At 42.7% G+C, this 18178-nt stretch overlaps 1 protein-coding gene across 14 annotated transcripts in view; it reads right to left on the minus strand.

Annotated features, from left to right (window-relative positions):
- baz2ba (bromodomain adjacent to zinc finger domain, 2Ba) overlaps nucleotides 1-18178 on the minus strand; it is a 68460-nt gene that overhangs the window by 4529 nt on the left and 45753 nt on the right. For 2 of the 14 annotated variants that reach the window (XM_086290717.1, XM_086290694.1), the window contains exons 9-33: nucleotides 16523-17276; nucleotides 15800-16069; nucleotides 15206-15266; nucleotides 14977-15085; nucleotides 14014-14115; nucleotides 13229-13451; nucleotides 12639-12731; nucleotides 10880-10941; nucleotides 10540-10605; nucleotides 9780-9845; nucleotides 9518-9562; nucleotides 9237-9269; nucleotides 7265-7330; nucleotides 6792-6932; nucleotides 6208-6462; nucleotides 5620-5843; nucleotides 4148-4222; nucleotides 3839-4070; nucleotides 3684-3746; nucleotides 3140-3284; nucleotides 1985-2808; nucleotides 1638-1890; nucleotides 1342-1497; nucleotides 998-1158; nucleotides 670-893 (exon numbers count right to left, since the gene is read on the minus strand). In XM_086290717.1, the coding sequence (XP_086146843.1) occupies nucleotides 670-893; nucleotides 998-1158; nucleotides 1342-1497; nucleotides 1638-1890; nucleotides 1985-2808; nucleotides 3140-3284; nucleotides 3684-3746; nucleotides 3839-4070; nucleotides 4148-4222; nucleotides 5620-5843; nucleotides 6208-6462; nucleotides 6792-6932; nucleotides 7265-7330; nucleotides 9237-9269; nucleotides 9518-9562; nucleotides 9780-9845; nucleotides 10540-10605; nucleotides 10880-10941; nucleotides 12639-12731; nucleotides 13229-13451; nucleotides 14014-14115; nucleotides 14977-15085; nucleotides 15206-15266; nucleotides 15800-16069; nucleotides 16523-17276 (4703 nt within the window). Of the gene's footprint in view, nucleotides 1-564; nucleotides 894-997; nucleotides 1159-1341; nucleotides 1498-1637; nucleotides 1891-1984; nucleotides 2809-3139; nucleotides 3285-3683; nucleotides 3747-3838; nucleotides 4071-4147; nucleotides 4223-5619; nucleotides 5844-6207; nucleotides 6463-6791; nucleotides 6933-7264; nucleotides 7331-9236; nucleotides 9270-9517; nucleotides 9563-9779; nucleotides 9846-10539; nucleotides 10606-10879; nucleotides 10942-12638; nucleotides 12732-13228; nucleotides 13452-14013; nucleotides 14116-14976; nucleotides 15086-15205; nucleotides 15267-15799; nucleotides 16070-16522; nucleotides 17277-18178 lie in introns of all 14 variants that reach the window. The other 12 variants (XM_086290644.1, XM_086290635.1, XM_086290664.1 and 9 more) reach the window with 11 other exon arrangements.

Below are 18178 nucleotides of genomic sequence, written 5' to 3' on the forward strand. Positions count from 1 at the left end.
CGACATTTAACATGTTCCGTTTTTAACTAAACAAATTCTTTTTAATGAGTTTCAAAACACGGCATTTTGTTTTTATTTAAAGTCCACACAACTTTTTATGAAAATGGGTTTGTAGTAAACTGTGTCAGTTGAACCAGATGCTGTAAAAAGCTCCATCTGGGCAGAGACAGGCATGACGTTTTTGGGAGTATAGAGTGCTGGGGAGAGGTACACACGTTTTTTTTATCATGTTAAGGGGGACGCTCATGCAGGAAGGGTAAGTGTATGCTGAATAGCAGGAGCTGTAAGTAAGCCTATAACTGAGGTTGCTGATGCACAACACCATGCAGATGATTTTAGGGGGAAAAAATGGCAGTGAGTGGAGCCCCTCCCACACAAAAAGCTGCACAAGACAAAAAGGAAAAAAAAAAAAAAAAAAAAAAGCAACAGGCAACCACAAAAATCTGCTGTGAAATCAGCAAAGACCCTCACCCTTTGAGTAATATGGGAAACAAAAAAAGCACACATAGAGAGAGGAAAGGGTCTTAGTGGGAGAGTGGGGAGCTGGTTGGAGAAATGACCTACCCTTCCCTGTCAGCACTAGTAGATGGGGCGGGGGCAGGGACAGTGACCGTACCCACATTATCCAGCCTGATCTGAATGGTGGTACCTAAGGGGCTCCTCAGGTACCTTCTCTCGATGTTGCGCTCCAGATCAGCCAGACGTGTCACTGCAATGTCCAGCGGGTTGTCCGGGTGACGCATCACCCCGCCCTTCTCTCCCCGCTCCTCCAGATGCTCCTTGGATTCCTTGTCTCCCGTGTTTGTCGCCGAGGCCGTGGATTTGGTCAGGGGCTTGTGCTCGTAGTACACCAGGTCCTCACGCTCAGACTGAGGGTCCGGGTACGTCCAGCCCTGTGAGAGGAAATGAGCTGTTGAGTTTATTGGCCTCTAAAAAAAACATAAATTTCACAAACAAAATATGTAGAAATATTTGTGCTAGTGTGTTACTATTTCACCTTAACCTGCAGGCTGGCTGCGGTGACCTTCCTCTCCAGTTCCTCAACCTGCTGCAGTATAGCGATGTCCATTTCCATTGCTTGCTCCTCAACACACCAGCCCCGCACCGACTCCACACTGACCTGGCTCTCCTCCAACTCATGGAGCTCAATCATGGCCACTAGATAAATTACACAGCAGACACATGGGTTAGGCAGTGAAAGACAGTTGTTCATATAAACTTCAATAAACCTCACTGATACAGTATTAGCAATTTATTGTGGGATTATAAGGAAACGCTTCTAAGCATGAATGAATCTGAGGCACATCATTATGTGCTCAGAGGAGCTGTTTCCAGACTTACCGTCTCTGTGTTTGGTGCAGACCTGGGGGATGATCTCCATGTATTTCTGCATTTGTCTCTGGAGGGCCTTCTCTCTGATTCCTCGGCTGTGGAGAGCATTGACAAGAGCCCTGAGCTCTTCGATGTCAGACACCCGCCACCATCCTGTCAGCATCTCTGAGCACACGGGTGTGAAAGAAAGAAGATGTTTTGTTCAGTTAAGACATGTTACAGTCAAATCAAACTGGGCTTAAGTAAGGATAGCATTGGCTGATCTCATTATATATATACAAAATAATACATCGAGTGTTGCTCACCTTCTGGGATGGGTCGTGGCGTGGCGTGGTCGAGGGATTTGGGCATCTCCAAGGCGGGAGAGGGCATAGAGCAAGTTTTCTCAATGCGAGGTAAAGGCGATTCACTTTTACTGGAGACACTTGCTGCTGTGTTGCCCTCTACAGAGTGACTTGGCATGGGGCTAGGGCTGCTGCACAAAGGCAGGCCGGGACTTATCATTCCACTGGGCCAGCTTGCGAAAGAAACTCCTAGCAAAGAGACACCTGACTTAACCTGTGGAGAAAAGAGGGACAATAGAGGGGTGAGGAAGGTGGTAGTGCACAAAAGGAAATATAATAGCAACATGTTTACCAGCCAGGATTCTCACCTGCAGGGTGGATAGTGGGTAGCTGAGGATGCCAGTTGGGTGGTGTGGGCTGGCAGAGGCTGAGGCAGCAGAAGGGGTGAGAGGGAGAGCAGGGGATGGAGGTGGGGATTTGGGTCTGGCTGGGGTGGAGGATGCCTGAGGAGACACACGGGGCGGTCCTGGTGGTGTTGTGGTGATGGAGGAGAGGTCACAAGGGTTGCGAGGGAGCAGACTGAACCAGTGCCCGCTCCTTTCTGTTAGCACTCTGAGCAGCTGGTCGTTTGCTTGGAATGAAAGGTGTGGCGATGGAGCCGGGGATGAGGTTGGAGGAGTGTTCCCTGGGCTTTCACGTGCAGCTGGCAGGCACGGGGCAGATAAAGAGGATGAAGCCAGGTGAGGGATGTTTGTTGTGTCGTTAGCAGTCACCATGGAGGGAGCTGTTGCTGCCGCTGTTGCAGGCTCGAGGGTATTGTGAGTGGGGGAGGACGCTGACATAGTGGTTGTAACAGGAGTGCCTAGGGTACTGCCATTCTGTCTCACATGGGGACTCTCCTTGTCTTCTGCCTTCACAGATTCTTTACCAATGTCCTTGCTGACTTCTCTGAGAGCGCACAGCTTGGTTACACAGCCTGGTTGCTGGTAGAAGAGGGTCGGGGAGTTTTTCTTCCCCTCGTGTTTCTTCTCCTCCTCTTTTTGTTGCTCCAAGTCCTGTGTTCGAGTGCTCTGCCCATCGAGGTTGGTGGGTTTCTCCTTCTGCAACTCAATCTCTTGAGGTTCTTCTTTGACCTTGACCTCCTCTGCTGCTCTCCTCCTCCTCTGTCGCTCCTCCTCCAGTTCCTCTGGAGCTGCAGAAAAAAGGAGAAAAACGTACTCCAGTTAGAAAGTGAACTACTGTAACACTGAAACTGGATCCTGATTATTGGACATTACACTAATTCGCTTGCTTTCGGAAGACAGGCAGAGCTGTGTTATTAGTGTTGACAGATGCTATCTGCGTATTTCACTCGGCAACAAAACAGCTGAACATGCAGCTACACGAATTATAAAAGGTCTTTCTTTGTCTTCTTGCCGAGCATGTTACCATTACACATTCATTTTCCAAATATTCTCTCAGATAAGCAAAGTGAAGCGTATACGTATTCAGAAAAAAAAAAGTGGGCGGTGTACTGCAACAACCTTCTCCACTCTCCATGGCTTCAATGAAGACCCCTCCACAGTGGGGCAGTACCCAGTATCGGCGGCGGTACCGATCCTGTCCATACATCATAGAGCGTAGGGAATGGGATATCTCATACAGCTTTCTTCTGGTCTGATGATGTTGCTGCAATTGTACAAAACATACATGGAAATTACAGACCTTCAAAAACAGAAGAAATCTGCCCTACCGGTTTTTGTTTTTTTCCTGTGCGACATATGAAGCATCACATAAGATGCTAATGAGGTCATTTATCAAACTAATTAGTGCCTTCATTAGTAAACAGACCTATGGCAACACAAATATCCACACAACGTACAAATCACATTGTAGTTTTCGACACATTTTGCAGCTTGAATTCCAAAGTCTAGCATTGCAGGTGTCTGACGTATTACTTCTATTGCAGCAGGAGATTTTTCTTTAATCTCACTTTGTATATTCGAGTATATCCCACATTAACTGGATCAATCAAACACTGATTTTCATGCACTTTAAAGCATTTAAACGTGTTCAAGAAAGACATACCTTGGCCATTTTTTCTATTTGCTTCTCCAGTTCCTCGACACTAGTAGCATGGTCAACTTCATCCTGATAGAAGGAACAAACAAATACAGGAAATGTCTTTGAGCAACTGCACAAACATTTAGCTTCTTATAATGAAGCTGGCTCTATCACCTTACCTCATCATATGTCTCCACTTTTCTAACCTTCTTTAGTTCTTCCTCCTCCTCTTCCTCCTCTTCCTCCGGTTGGTCGTCACTGTCATCGTCGTCGTCGTCGTCATCTTCGCTGTCTCCACCCAGTTTCCTCTTGCGTTTGGTGGCCGAGGATGGAGTGCCAACAGACTGGTTCTCTTCCACACCCATGCTGGCTTCCCTCTTTCCAGTTCGTTTGGCATAAATGGTTCTCAACCTGTATAAGGACACAGGAGTTTAGTCTGACCTAGTATGGAGAACAAAAACATTATTTTTAGGGTTAAGAAATCTTACTTCTTCAGTTTTCCCTCCATAATAATCTTGTCTTTCCTCATATTTGCCATCTGATCCAGGTTCTTGTCAATCTCACTGCACGAGGAAACACAATTCTGTTAATTATAGCTGTGGCAGTGTACATCCATTGTTTTAGGTAATCTCGGAAACTAATAAATATAATGAGTAAAAGTTCATGGGGGCTGGCTACCATTCACAGCTCAAAAAAAAGCTTAATATAACAGCTGGTATCCCAGAGCACAAATTAATACTTTTATTATTTCCCTACAATAAAAAGGACTGCAAATTACTGCTCCCTGCTGCAGCTTTATTAATTGTTCTCCACCGTATCAATAAAAAAATAACATCACTGGCTCAGATATAATTTCAGCGTTAAACAAAATAAAACCACATATACCGCATTAACTAATTTTTTCCAGTGTGTGGTTGGTGAAAAGGACTGTTAGATTTTTAATTTTGTCTCAGAGGAAGAGACACATCCTACACTGACATATGGTAATGTGCAAAAGTCTTCTTTCTTTTATTCTATTGAAACATGTGCAAACATACATAGAAAAACGGTGTATGAGGCAACAACAATTCTAATGAATGACCACGTTTATTCATTCTTTAACACAGCGTGAACTCTCTTTGGCAGATTTCTTGTCATTTCTTTAAGTTGTCTTTAGGAATAGTTCTCCAGGCTTCTTGTAACACATTCAAAGTTAATCTTTGGATGTTGGTTGCCTTTTGTTCTGTTCTCTGTTCAATAATGACTAATGTTGAGATCCAGGCTCTGTGGAGGCCAATCCATGACTGTGTGTTTTTCGAAGTATGCTTTTACTGCATTGCTGGTGTATTTGGTGTCACTGTCATCAAAGATTATGCTGCTGCCCATCACATCCTTTCCTGATGATACTGCATGATGGATGAAAATCTTACCATACTTTTCCGTGTTCATAATTCCACCAATTTTGGGAAGGGCCCCACCAACACCATCACTTCATCAAACCCGTTGACACTGATTTTCAGTCTAGTTCTTGTGTAATTTGGCAGACCATAGCATTTTATCCCGATTCCTCTTTCTTAAAAATGGCTTCTTGACAGCCACTCTTCCACTGAGACCTTTTTTGATGAGGCTTCAGTGAACAATAGATGGATCAACTGAAAGGCCAGATACACCCCTCAGGTCCTATTCCTTGAGGATATGACTTTCAGATACTGTTCATTTTCTTTAGATAGTTTGTTTGGGGATCACCTTGTTGATGCAAAAAATACTATTTTATGTCATTAAAGGCGTGTTACCTTTGTCATTTAACTAAAAATAAGCTGCTAGTCTTTTAGAAACCCTGGAGAATTATTGCTCAAGACTACTCAAATAAATAAATAAAAGAAAGCTTGGCTCCTTGGAAGTGAAATATGGAGTATTTCCACAGTATTGTGCAAGACTTTTGCACAGTACTGTGAAGTACTCAAAGTGGTCAGTTACCTACCTGATGACAGCTTTGCTGCAGGCCAGCTCATTAGCCAAGAACCCCAAAATTGAGGCCTTCTGAGCAGGCGTGTGAGCCTGAAAGGCCTTTGTCTTCAAACTGAGAGCCAAAGGAGCCAGATCTGTATTTCCACAATGGGCTCCCATGTACATCTGCAGCACCTCGGAGACATTATCTCTGTTGATGCCAACGTTAGTCAGGTGGTCCCCCAGCATGGTTTTTGTCTAAGGATAGGGAAGTTGATGATAGCAAATAAATTATATATATATATATATATTTTTTTTTAAATAGATGAAAATGTACCCAAGCCTTTAACCTAAAAACAAAAATATCACATTGCTAGTAAAGGCATGGAGGCATCAGCATTAAAATAATGTCAAGTCAAGTGTAAAAACACTGATTTTGAAGTCATTCTAAATGACTTTGTGCAAGATCTTTATAATCCTAAAGTTAGTCCTAAATGTATATGATAAAGCTACATATGGTGGCATTGTTAATGTTTTGTATCTTATGGATCATATTTACTAACTTGATTATGTCTCAGCTACAGTCCTAAAGCAGAATCAGTCAGTTCAAAACGCAGCTCACCTTTTGTCCAGGTGGCAAACCAGGATCACAGACTGCCAGAGAAAGCAGTTTGACCAGAAGGTCTTGAACTTGGCCCATGCTGTCCCCCACATTAAGCAAGCCCTCCTGTAGCATTCCCAGCGTGGGCACATCCGTGTTCACATCGAGTCCCAAAACCTTTCCAAAGCCTCGCAAGAACTGCATAAGCATCAGGCAGTCCGACACGGCACGTCCTGGTAGGATGAGTCCGGGAATCCTGGAGAACTCAGGGAGAGCCTGGATGCAGCAATATCAGTAAAATTATGACTCTTTTTGCTCATATTAGGATCGATTAGTGAAGCTAAGAAAAACATGTGTGTCACATGTTATGTGTATGTTCTCAAAATAGTAGTGACAGCTTAGTTTGTGTATTTTGCAGTATGTTATTTTAACCACTTGAGGGCGCACATTTCCACATAAAAATATTCAGTAACGTGGTCTCAGGAAAAACAGTCCACTCAATAATAATAATAATAATAATAATAATAATAATAATAATAATAATAATAATAATAATAATAATAATGATGATGATGATAATAATTATAATAATAATAATAAGATACCTTATGATCAGACAGACACATATCTTCATTTGGTTTCTTCAGTTCCCTCGCTATCTCCAGCTCCAGCCTCCGTTGCTCCAGTTTACGCTCTTTGTTCAGACGCTTCTCATCCCTTTTCTCCTGCCGCAAGCGTTCACGCTCCTAGAGAGTCCAAAATTCAAGGGAGCATTAGGAAAGAAAAATGTGTGTGTGTGTGTGTGTGTGTGAGAAAACAGACAAGAAGGTTTACTTGACTTTGCTGAGCTGTGTTAGAATTCAGCCTAATGCTGCTGTGCATTCAAAGGAAAAGTGCTTGAGGGCCAGAATCTTTTGACTTGGTAAGTGTGCAGAAAAAAAAATGAATGAAGGGAAAGAGCGCACATAAAGGAGAGGAAGCAGGAATCCATCGAGGGAATAATGACTTAGGCTCTTTTTATGGAGTGGACTGTGCGCCCGTGTGTGTTTCTGCATTTATTTGCGTGCATATGGGCTACCTCTGCTTTCTTGCGAGCCTCAACAGCCTTCATCAGCATTACATGTTGCCTCCTCCTTTCCCTCTCCTAAAGGGGCAAAAAAAAAACAAAAAACAGGCAAACATTAACAAGCACACGTTGTACATACAGTAGTCAAGGCCAGCCTTAGTATAATTGTGCATTAATGTAAAACTGTGATGCACTAAATTCAGTAGAGGCACCATACTTGAACAAACACAGAACAATGCTTCACATGTATACACTTTCACATGTATGGTGGAAGCATAAGTGAAGAGTACAGTAGTACAATGACAACCAAAAAGCAACACATAGATGCGGTACAAAATAGATGTGATGACAGGCTCAAAAAGAGAAGCAGCTGGAATCGGTGACGGCGCCTCTAAACTAGAGCTGACACAACAAAAGCAACAAAACACTAGTTGCCGGAAGTCATCTGACATGCCACATGTCATTAGAGTTATGATAAAAACAATCAATTCTGCTACATGAATCAATGATATCGCCTTTTTTGGGGGGGACACATCACACCTGTAATATTTAGTAGGGGGTTATAAAGAGGAATGGATTGTGAGGTGTAACTACAAACTGAGCAGTTTCACTTCAGTGGTTTTGGCAGCTTAAGTGTTAGCACAGTATGTGACTGCTGAGGATGAGACGTCTGTGTTGTTCTTTGGTGCATGATACACAGTCTACTGCCAAAGGGCACAGGAATCACTGGTGACTGACTATCATTTTATTTGATCTCTTAAGGTTTCCCGCTCCTCCATATCAGGCTGTCATTCCCTCTGTGATCCACCAGAAAGACACAATTGCCACTATTAGGGCTTGCCAAGGACATTTCCAGTTCTCGCTGACTAAAATGGGCTGTTTTGTGAGGACTGTTTTGTCATTGTGATAAACAAAACAGGCTAGATGCCAAGCACTCTGCCGCAATATTTCTTTGTGCTTATTTGTTTGATTTATCTACAAATGGAAAACTTGAAAAACGACAGAAAGCCTGTGGCATTCAGCTTCTTCCAATTCATCAAAAACAACGAAAACGTTAAAGGCTTTTATGATAATAAACTGCAATAAATCAAGTGCGATACGGCCACACGAGACAACTTTAAACACATGGGATTAAACGCGCTTCCTAATTTCAAACACTGTAGTGCACGTGAGGTTGATGCAGTAATCGGCCTGGTCCACGACAGGAAGGCGAACCTTTAGATTCAGCTGCGACTGTGTGTGTGAGTGTGTATGAGTAAGAAGGGCTACAAGCAGGAGAGCCAGGCTAAAATAAAAAGCTACATAGAACCATACAGTCCCCATGGTGAAGATGATTGTATTCTTGTTCTGTTTTTTTCCCCCCCAAAGGTCTTTTTTTTTTTTATTCCAAGGTGCCCGCACCAAACTGGTGGGAAATCTGCCTGTAAGTGTCTCCACCATGAAGACGAAATGACTCTCAGTAGCTGTTTTCATTCATTGTGCAGAGTATAGGAACAGTGAATGACAGAGAGGCCGGGATGGGGCAGGTTAAAGTCCAGCACTCTGTGGACTGCAGAACAGATGCACGGACGAACAGACACAAGCTCAACGTCTGAGCCGAAATCGTCAAGCACTCACGGGTAACACAGGCTACTCCAATACAACAGTTAGACAATGTATGTGATGGATGGAAACTCCTCGAGCGCACTTTGAGACAGTGAGTGTGGATTGGCTAGCAGTCTTTGCAATGCATTCTGAGTAGAAGGGGAGGATGGGGGGAGGGGGAAAGAAGCTGCCTGGCCACCGTGACAGGGTCAGTTGTCCCTCAGGACGAGCAGATGGAGGCAGCATACTGACTCTTTCTCTCTTTTGTTGGTTTTGCTGGAAAGCCATGCAGAAGAATGTAGTATGACAGCAGCCAGTGCTACACTTAATGCATTGCTATGACAACCATAACACAACCAGTTACACGATGCAGGTGTTAGATGTACAAAAATAAACATACCCATACCATATCTAGTCTATGCCTCTCCAACTCCTGGCAGAGAGAGTTGGCAAAATATTATGGAACAGAAGTAATATCCAATACCAATAAGCAAGGCGTTTTAAACAGAGAAATACTCACGTACACACACTCACGCATGCCTATATTTAAATTCACAAAGTATAAACACATCCACACACGCACACGCACCTTCAAATTTTTATTCAAGTCTGAGGTAAATGGTTTTATTCAGCAGTAACTATGAGGTTCAAGAGGCTCAGTAAGTTGTTTAGAGTGCCTACCTGTTGTTTGAGCATCTCCGCTTGCTGTCTCCTCAACTCTTTCTCCTTGAAGGCGAGAATGAGAAGATGAGAGAAAAATCAATATGCTTCCATTGTATTAATATCGTGAAAAGTACAAATACAGGCTGATGGAAAAGCCCCACAACACGGTAAATGAATTATACAATTCAATGAACAGGATTTTTGAAGACAAATGAATAAATAAATAAAGGTATATCACAGTTTTCCATATTTTTTCCAAGAGTTTCATTTGTAAGCATACCTTTATACGCTTTTCAGCCTCCAGTATTTTGGCGTTGGCGGCTTCTTCCTTCTTTTTCCGTTTGGCCTTTGAATAAAGATTAAAGTCAAGAATCACGGAGATGTATATCATTCAGGCACATCAAGTCCAATCAGACTTGAGCTCTGCAGCACTTTAACTGATTGTTTGCAGTTTTCTGGTTTGAGCAAAGATTTCATGCTCCTGAATGCCAGTCAAATTTGTAAAACACAGCAAATGAATAATGTATCTCTTTAACACGTAATTGTGAAAATGTTGAAGCCTCCTGTTAAGAGTGGCTTGCCAACCGTGTCAACTCAAAATTGATTTAGTCCTGCTAAAACACTTTGAAGCTCCTACAGTATAATTGTGTGGCCCTGCATATGTGTGTGTTTGTGTGAACGTGTCTGCATCCTTGGATGTGTGTTTGTGTGTAGAAAACGGCACCTTTTTTTTCCCCCCTCGACCCACTTATGCTAAACTGTTACTGTTGTCTGATGAAAAAAAAAAAAGACTTTTCTGTCCAATTTAAATAAGGTCTGAAGAGGCAGCAACAGCCATTTTAATATTCAACAGCCGTCAACCAAGACCAATTTAGCATTAGTTCCATGTGGAATTATGCCTAAGAAGACGCAACTCCCTCCAATGCATGCTGCTGTTCAGTAATGAGCTTTAGGAAGATTAAAACACTATAGACTGAGGGGCTGTAGCTATCCAGGAATGTTCTGCTTAATCAGAGGTGCTGCTGGATCAGATTCTGTACCTCCAAAATTTGCTGCGCTCTGAGTTCCTTCTCCATCCGAATTTGCTGAATACGCTTGATCTTTTCCTGTAAAAAAAGAAAAACATAATCTCTTAATATTTTAGACATCCCCAGATAAAATCACTTTCCAACCACTCTATTCCAATTGGGCCGGGCAGAAAGTCACAACAACAAGTTTAGCACTACAAGTAATAATGGTAATTGAAAAGTAAGCTTTAAAGGCTCAAAAAATAACAATTCAACATTTCCCGCAGTGCTCACAGGGAGTGTGTGTGTCAGGACACTTAGATAAGGAAAAGACGGGAAAAATGCAGTCAGCACACCCACAAAGAAGACCCACCTGCTGCTTGAGAATCTTGATCTGCTCTTTCTGCTTCCTTCTCTCCTCCGCTGCCATGATAGCTACAAGAGTCAAATCAGTGTTACATCAGTGTCTAGAAAAGTGACCTATAAAAACACGGGCTTCCAACTGTATTCATATCTGAGAGACTTGGAGTTGTTCCGCTTTATTTATTTAAGAGGTCTCGCTGAAATCACAATGTATTTTTTTTAGCAAGGCACGGAGAAATTCAGGGGACTAAATTAAAACAGAGTACTGTAAAAATAAGGCCGTGACTCGAAAACAATCGACATGCATAGACGACCTCGCTAAAATGGCACATTTTATTTAGAATCTAAACAACACTTTACATCTATGGCTTTAGGGTACAGCAGGTCTCTCACTATCATGTCTCAATCCTAATTTTCTGGACGCTGACATTTGTGCTTATTTTTGGTTAATTTGTGAACATTCATGCTTCGCTTATGCAGGAAATCTCAGCGACCTCATGATCACTTTTGTAGGTCAGGTCTGATAATTACAGATGATAGCTCAATTCATCATGAATCGCTTAACTCAAAACAACTCATACAGACACATGGCCACACCGACTGAAAGAGTTACAAAAAAACCTCTCAGAGCTCCTGGAAGGAGCTACAGCTACAGCTCATTCCAGTTTGAAAAGTTATTTTCCGCTTTCATTTATTTGCTTGCTGTCTGTAAACATTAAAACTTGGCCCTGGCTCCTTGTACGAGCCTTCTTCGGTCTGTTGTTGTGGTTATTAGCACTGAAGGGAACTAAGGGTGTTAAATATCCCAGCAGCCGATGCTCTCTTCACGCCAGTAATGACCATCCAACTTTTTCATCAAACTCACAGCAGTAAGGTGGATGAAAATGCTGTCTTGTTTAACAAACTGAATGGCACTGTGATTGGCTTTGTTTAATGCTTTTAAGGAGATCTCCACAATCCAATATAGACAGTTTGGGGGATTTATTGTTTATTACTGTTGTCAAGAGACAAACTGGAGCCCAGCTAGTGCCCAGATCGCCCAAGACATTCTGATCCATGAGAGATCAGCAATCATCGCCCCAACCTAGCTAATCAGTATTCAGAATTACCTTTGAACTTGCAGACAGATACATACACATGAAGGAAAACAAGCTGCCTCAGCGGATTTCTAAGCATTTACAATACTGGACTGCATCTGTCAGATATTATGACATTATGTACAAGGTAAATATCAGCGGGCCTAACATGGATCCTTGAGGGACAAATTCATTAACAACTGGCCCCACACAGATACACAGCAGCTACAGGGTACATCCACAGTTAAGTCACAAGTGGCTGGTATTCATGTTTGGGTCACTCGTGTCAGCACATTTACTCGATGGATTTGAGCTGTCTAGTTGGAAAACTTAAATTTAAAAAATCTAAGTGATCTTCGGGATTGGGATCAAAATTGTTTTCCACTGTTTAAATGTTCTGGTGCATTATACATTTCTGAATGTATAACATGTCTAGCTACATCTCTGAATTTAAGCGAGAGCTAAGCAAACAGTCTTGAGATTGGATGCAATAAAGATTAGAGGAGAAAGAAGATTAAAGCTTAAAAAATGATGAAAACAGTTTTGAACCTACATGCAAACAAAGGCTATACAAGCAATATGAGTTCTTGCTGGGCTTTATACTCTGTTGATTTAGATCAAAGTAGTCTGAAGTGACCGACTGACCAATTAAATAACCTCCGCCAGCATGTTTACAGCCCTGTACTCGCTTACCTTGCTGTTTCCGAGCTTCTTTGGCTGCACGTGCCAGCGCCTGCTTTTCCAGTTTTCTCATCAGTTTCATCTGTGCCGCCTGACGGGCTATTTCTGCAAAGTGGAAACAAAAGTGGTGCCGGTGAGAAACCTCTGTAGTTGTACTGCACATATAAATAACTGGGATCGTTCCTAAGGTTTCATTTATAAAGTTTAGCAATTGCAACAATAAACTTAGAGTGATATATTTATCCGTTAGCATTTTTAAAATACTGCAATACATGTCAAATATTTTTTACATAGGTAGGGCTGAAAAATCAGGTTTGCAGGGCTTTGCTAAGCAACACAAAGGCACAAAAACAAGACATGTTAACAATGGTGATTCATCTTGACAAGTAATTGTTGTTAGTATTATTCAGATAAAGTAGGTGGCTCAAACAAAAAAGCCTGACAAAAAAACAGAAGACAGAAAAAACTTGTCCTTGTGCTAAAAAAAAAATATTTGAAACTGTGACCCCTTCGCTGTCGTTAGCTACCCGAATAATAGCTGGTTGATGAATGGCACACACACTTATGACAAACATATTTCAGGGCTCATTTCCTCTGCTAACCTTGAGCCTCTAGTTTGCGCAGAAGTTTGACCTGACTGGGACTAGGGCCCTCAGGCGCCAGTGGATCGCCTACATTAGGGGGTCGTCCCTTCCTTCGTCGGTTACCTTTGGCACCTTCGCCTGCTAACTGGCGCTCCGAATTTGGGGGACGACCCCTTCGGCCTTCCATTGCCAAAATACGAGGTATGACCTCCTCCTCCTTCAACAGGCTCCACTGTAAACCCTGGAAAAAGGGACAGAAAATAAAGTAGAGAAAGAGAGATTGGGAGGGATGTGGAGAGATGCAACAGTGAATGACTTGCCAGCATGAATCAGTTCATGTGACTAAAGGACAATTAAATCATTAGTTGCTAGGCTCTGCATTCAGCAGAGACTGAAAATGATATATCATTACATTTTAAGTGATTCACAATAAAACACAGGCTAAATAGCAGATTAAATAAGAATTCTGTTTCTCTTGCCCCTCAGCACTGCTGTATTTCTATATTAGCACTTCCTCTATTCTGCTTCCAATTAGAAACACACATCCATTTCCTAGTTTATCTCTTTGTGTCACACACTGACATTACATGGAGTATATCAGTGGTCACCTGTGGAAGTAATGTCAGCTGATTATTACATTTCTCCATGCACAGTGCGAGGTCTATGAACTAGGACTACTGAGGGCTTTGGCTGATTCCTACTCATGCCCTGACAGTGACTGCTGCATGAAGCTTTGCCTGCCGCTAGATGAAAAGATGAAGAGGGATCAGGGAAAGAGAGAGAGAGAGATGAAAGGCAGTCACCTGGGGTCCTTCTCTGGCTTCATAGAAGTCACCAACCCTTATCTTTGCACTGAAGCTAAAATTATCACGCGTGATGCCACTTATTCCATTTCTGGATAGATACTACAGAAGAGAAAATAATAATGGCGTTGGTTTAGGCAGAAAAAAAAGGAAAAATGTGAAAATTAGCGACATTGAAAAGCAACTGGGAGGCACTAGATGGAAGGGAGTCTACGGTTACAGTGCATCGGTGCAGTGCTGCTAATCTTTATAAAAGCCAGGGGACAAAAAAAAAAAAAAAAAAAAAGAGCAACAGCTCTCAGGAGGGAAAAATGGTTCTGACCTTGGGGTGCACAATTCAGGCCCTTTCTTATTTATCTGTGGCATCGCCAGGCTTTTACTGCCTACTGCCTGCCTGACTAGCAGCGAGTGGATGTTACTGCATGGAGTTTTTTTCTTTTTTGTGTGTGTGTGTGCCCGTGTGTTTGCATGACAACACTCAAAAGGCAGTTCAGACAATCTGTGTGTTTGTGCTTTTGATGAAACAAACAAAGAAGGCCGCAGGTCATATTAAATTGTACAAATGGGGCCAAAGTCGTGCATCCCAACACTAACCATTAATCATTCGGCGGGGAGGGAGAAGGAGAGGTGAAAAAAGTGGCACAAGAAGTGAATCTAAGAATATCATCTGTCACTATTATGGTCACAGAAAGCAGGGAGGGTGGAGGCATGGGGTCGGGGTTTGGAGGGACAGCTGGAGCAGTAGCATAGATAATATAGAACAAATCCTGATACATAAGCATTTCTTTGAGCAATGTGGATGAGCGGTTTTGCTGTTATTAGAGGGGGGAAAAAATCCTTCCGTGATAAATCATAAACCATCCCGCAGTAGTCGCTGTTACAAACAAAACTGCTCATCTTTTTGCCCAAAAGAATCTGTATCACGGATTCAAAGCGTGCTGTGAGGCCATGAGGCCCAGGTACCTTCATCACATCTGGGTACTGCCTCAGTTTCTTGCCACAAGGGGCATAGTAGGCCACCTCGCCCTGCGGCCGTCCAGCCACCGATTTGATTCTAGTTTCCCTCCGCCACCTAGGTTTGGGAGACGGAATAAATAACACTATGTTAACAAAAACAAAAAAATGAGTACATCTGTGGCTGAAGCAAAATGTAACCCGAGTGTGTTTGTTGAAATCTGTCACTTATACGTACCCTAACTCCAGAGGTATCATCAACTCCTTCTCATCCATCACCCTCTTCCGCTTTCCTAAACCTGTGGAGAGATGGTTTAAGTTCAGATTTCCTTAACTTAAGAAATTTACTAACACCATGTCTATGGTATATATATTTACACACATTCATAAGTGTGAGCACAAAACACACATAAGAGAAAATGTCACTTAGAGTAGATGACTGGAAATGTCTGCTTGAAATATTTCTGGCAAGCTGCACTTATATCCTATTTCCTCTGATCTGGGTAATCTCTTTGCATTGAAAAAGGCAGAAATCAACCTTGTTGCTGTACCAAACAAGTTGTCGAGGCTCTCGAGCATGGCCCTGCAGGACCTCAGAGCTCTGGGTAAGCTAAGACAACCAACTGCTTTCTTCCTGCCTTCCTAAATGTAACAATCACTTCATATGAGGCTGATGGGAATATACTCCCTCTGGGAAAAAGAATTTACTCCAGCAGCATACTACAGTGTTGTTTGTGAGACTGAAAAGATCCAGCAAGAGAGAGCCTACTAAAACTCATCCTTCACCTCTTGCATTAATACTTTTCCCAATGCAGCATTTTGAATACATTACCTAACGGAGAGGCTAGGCTGCAGGAGGAAGAGCCTGGAGAGCTGTGATAGGCCAAGGCACTGGAGCTGGTGGCAATGGTGGGAGTCTTGATGACCTGGAGGTTGAGTGGTGAGCAGCTGGTGGTGGTGTGATTCGTTGAGGTGTTCAGTAGTTCTGGGCCTTTGGTTAGCCTGTGGGGAGTCATCTCCTTCTTAGATGATCCAGATGGCAGCAGCTTTAACTCCTTCACCTTCTTCCCAGAGATGTCACTGTCCGAGTTGGTGTCAGACTCTGAAATTGGACACAAGTGTGCAAAGAGAGGTGAGGAGTTAAAAAACAGAGAGGCATCAATTCACCAAAGTGGATTAGCATTTAATATCTTTTTTTAATGACTGGGTTTTTTTTATTTTCTTAACTGCACAGACATAACCAATTATTTGATTAGTTCATCTGCCAAAACAAATTAAACAAGTTATTTTTTTTGTTCAAGCAAAAATGCACACTATTTAAGAATCACAGCTTCTGAGCTGTGAGATTTTAACACTTTTCTTTGTCCTATATGATAGTAACTTCAGCTTGACCTGGGTTTCCTCTCCAGCACTGGTATTAAACTTACTGACTAATCTAAATAATTAGAAGAGTAATCCGTAATTAATATAATGGTTAGCTGTCAGCCCTGATTTTTATCTTTAGCTCCTTTTTTTAATTATGAAAGTTACATTCACTGCCGTAGAAGGTACCAACCTGACAGACTATCATCTGAGTCCTCTTCATCCTCTTCCTCCTCAAGATCATCATCCTCCTCATCATCATCATCTCCTGAGTCATCAGATTCCTTGTTGGCTGGGAGCCCAGCTGTGGGGTTACATGTCCCAGGGATCCCCACTCCAGGAATTCCAACTCCAGGGATACTAACTCCAGGAATCCCAATCCCGGACTCTCCTCCTCGAAACAGATCTACTAGAGACTGCACCAGATGGTTCTGAGAGAAGCCCTTCCAGGCAGCTAAAGGGTCTGCTTGTCCCTGTCCCTGTCCTAGCCCTGGTGTCTGTCCCTTCCCCTTGGCGGTCTTGTTCTTTCTGGATCCATGGCCTGTTGTAGCATGGGGTGAGGTAGTGGAGGGCTGTGACGGAGGCCCAGCCTGGCCGGCTGCCTGGGTCCTGTTTGCCCCTGTGCTCAGATTGACAGGCATCGACCCAGCATCAGTGTCACGCTGAGGGGACTTGCTTTGAGAGGCAGAGTCTTTGCGAGGTTTGGAGATGAGGGCCAAAGGTGCGTCCTGAGTGGTGCTTTGGATGACTCCATTTGGGTGATGGGGTTCAGGGAGCCCCAGCAGGGCACTTGAGAGGAAGAGGTTGGAGTGATTGTTCTGGGGTGGAGGAGGCGGGACGAGTGGCAATGGCGATGAAGACAGAGATGTCCTCTTGGGAGATTTGTTTGGCCCCTGCTGCTGCTTCTTTAGCTCAGCTGGGAACGTCTGCCCTTGGGACATGAGAGTCTGGGAACAGAGGAGGAGGAGAGAGGCAGAGAACAAGGAGAGGTATGGAGTCAGAGGGAGGGACAGAGAGGGAAACAGAATGGGAACAACAAAGAAAGGTTAGGGAAAAAAACAGAAAAGAAATGGGACAAAGTAGAGTTGCTTTAGCTGTCAGTTCACATCACTGCTGATTGTTTGAGCAGGTGACAAAACTACAATGCTGAACACTGGTACAGTTAACTGTGTCTAAGCTTCTTTTAGGGAAACAAAAAGAACATAAATGCAATAACCAAAGGCATTGTTCTCGGCCAAGTTTACAGAAAAGAGACACTGTGTATCTCTCTAAAATTGTAATTACTTGTCTGCACATTTGAAAAGCTCCATCATCATTATCACCATACAGCTAGACATGTTTGCCTTTTGTTTTGGCTTGTTTTTTTTATTTTTATTTTTTATTTTTTTCATAGCGAGGACCAGCTTGGCTCAATCGGTGTTTAAGCAAAGGCAGGTTAGACTTTAATGTTGCACTTTCAACTGGATGTGATATGAAGTGAAACAAATCAATTTCACAGACCATGAAATACAGTAACAGTGCTGAAAACCACAGGGGGAATTCGGCTTGCTGTAAACTTCTCTATACTGGTAAAAACAAAAAGGGAAATGAATACGCTGATCCCAATAAGTTTAGCTTATTGATCACGGTGCTGTCGTTCATATTTCATCTGGAGAAATCGAATTTGTGAAGTGAAAAGTACAAATGTCAAATGTCAATTTTTACAGCATTTCATCTGAAATCGGGAAACCCATAAATAATACAGTGGAATCCGTGCACAAGCAATGGTTGCCTCAGGAAAGTAACAAGACTAAAGGCATTATCTGTGTCATCTCTACAGGAGTATGCTAAACGTACCCAATGCAAATTA

The sequence above is a fragment of the Aulonocara sp. 'chitande type north' Nkhata Bay genome, linkage group LG1, assembly GCF_057382095.1.
Source record: "Aulonocara sp. 'chitande type north' Nkhata Bay isolate Kocher_YH1m ecotype deep benthic linkage group LG1, A_spYH_male_GT1.1, whole genome shotgun sequence".
NCBI lineage: Eukaryota > Metazoa > Chordata > Actinopteri > Cichliformes > Cichlidae > Aulonocara > Aulonocara sp. 'chitande type north' Nkhata Bay.